This window comes from Monopterus albus, unplaced genomic scaffold (genome assembly GCF_001952655.1).
Source record: "Monopterus albus unplaced genomic scaffold, M_albus_1.0 scaffold99.1, whole genome shotgun sequence".
NCBI classification, from domain to species: Eukaryota; Metazoa; Chordata; class Actinopteri; order Synbranchiformes; family Synbranchidae; genus Monopterus; species Monopterus albus.
The window spans coordinates 3,192,181-3,193,828 of record NW_018127979.1 but is presented as its reverse complement, the minus strand read 5'-3'; the positions used below and the strand labels follow the sequence as shown (position 1 = coordinate 3,193,828).

At 43.6% G+C, this 1,648-nt stretch overlaps 1 protein-coding gene across 2 annotated transcripts in view; it reads left to right on the top strand.

Moving 5' to 3' along the window:
* The window catches only part of gpr161b (G protein-coupled receptor 161b), a 9,400-nt gene extending 7,758 nt beyond the window's left edge, over positions 1–1,642 (top strand). For both annotated transcript variants that reach the window (XM_020609328.1, XM_020609329.1), the window contains exon 6: positions 378–1,642. In XM_020609328.1, the coding sequence (XP_020464984.1) occupies positions 378–655 (278 nt within the window). In that variant the 3' untranslated portion in view covers positions 656–1,642. The remainder of the gene's footprint in view (positions 1–377) is intronic.
* The last annotated feature ends 6 nt before the right edge of the window (positions 1,643–1,648 follow it).

Here is a 1,648-nt window from a genome sequence, read left to right as displayed (position 1 = left end):
CCAAGAGCTTTTTTGGATGCAGAGGTTGAACATCCGAGCCAAGTTGATTACCTGATCTCGGTCTGATTGAGTTGTGTTCCACTTGTTAAAGACTAAAGGTGGGGGAGACCCCACAACAACCAAGAGCTGAAAGTGGCTGCCTGGGAGGGCATCACCAGGGAGGATACAGTGTCACCCTAGATGTCAGACAGCCACTGACTTAATGCGTATCTGTCCAGTTACCTTTGAACCCAAAAACATGCAGCAGTTATTTCTATATTAATGTAAACCTGCTCAAATTAAAAGTGAGACTTGACACTAATGTATTATTCATCATTTTATTTCAAACTGAATGTGCTGAAGTACTTACAGTGTGGACTGTACATTTTCTTCCTCAGCTGAAAACACCAACACATCCTCAGTCCAAGTCCATGCAGAGGTACATACATCTCTCGACAGCTTTGCTTCTTGCCTGGCAAAAGCTATAGAGAGTGACGCTAAGCTCACTCTCTTTGGGGAGGGCTTGATTCTGCCAGATGGACTGTTTACAACGAGGACAGTGCCAAGACCTAGATACCTGGACGGTCAGAGACTAAGGCTGGAGAGTATCGATGAAGGGATTGTCAAAGACAACAGAGATGAAGAAGAGCAGGATGTGGAAGAAAAAATGGCCTGAACACAGCTCATCTTGTCACTTGTTGGACATTAACAGACCAGAGTTATCTCACCAGTGAACCATACGGGTTTCACACCCTTATCAAGAGTATATACAGTCATCCAGAGTCAAGCTTGTCATGCTTTGTGGTGCGGTTAATGAAGTCTGACTACAAATGGGTTCTCCTTACTTGAAGTTATTAGGAAACAGGAACAGACACATTATTCATTCCATTAAACTGGACCAATTGCATACTGTCAGCATCTTTGTAGGCTTTTGTAGGGATTAATGCAGTCAAATAAGAAGACTTTAACTTCAATGGTTTGATTGTAGTCAGTTATTTTACTACCATGTACCATGTATGTCCTCAGATTTAACAAGAGCATGTGCCTCATTAGGGCTGGGCAGTATGAAGGAATATTACAGCATTTTCTATTTTCCAAAGGACTTTTATCAGATCCTTTTAAAACTTGTTAATTACAGTAACGTTATAGGTTTCAATCCCAGATTCTTCAGCTGTTTGTCAGTTCAAACTTAGCCAGGCCCTAATGCAGGGGTGCCCAAAGTGGGGCCCGCAGGCCAAGCTTGGCCCGTGGGGACATTTCTTGGCCCCCCACAATTTATTATGCCACCCCAGTTCTCAGGTCAAGCAGCTCCCAGCTCGGCTCGCAACCCGCCAATAAAACAAGGAGAAGAAGAAGAAGAAAAAAAAGAAGAACAACAACAACACGAAGAACAGAGCAGTAGCAAGCAACATGGAGAACAGTAGATGGTGGCACACAGACATAAGGCATTTTAAACGAACCTGGGAGGAAGAATATTTTTTTACGGATATTTATTCTAAGGCGGTCTGCTTAATTTGCGGTCAGTCTGTCGCTGTGCTAAAAGAGTACAATATCCGCCGGCACTATGAAACGAGGCATGCAGCATTCTCAAGGTTCAAAGGCGAGGCACGGAAGACAAAGAGCCGAAAGTTGTTAGCTAAACTTCGCTCACAACAAAACACGCTCACAC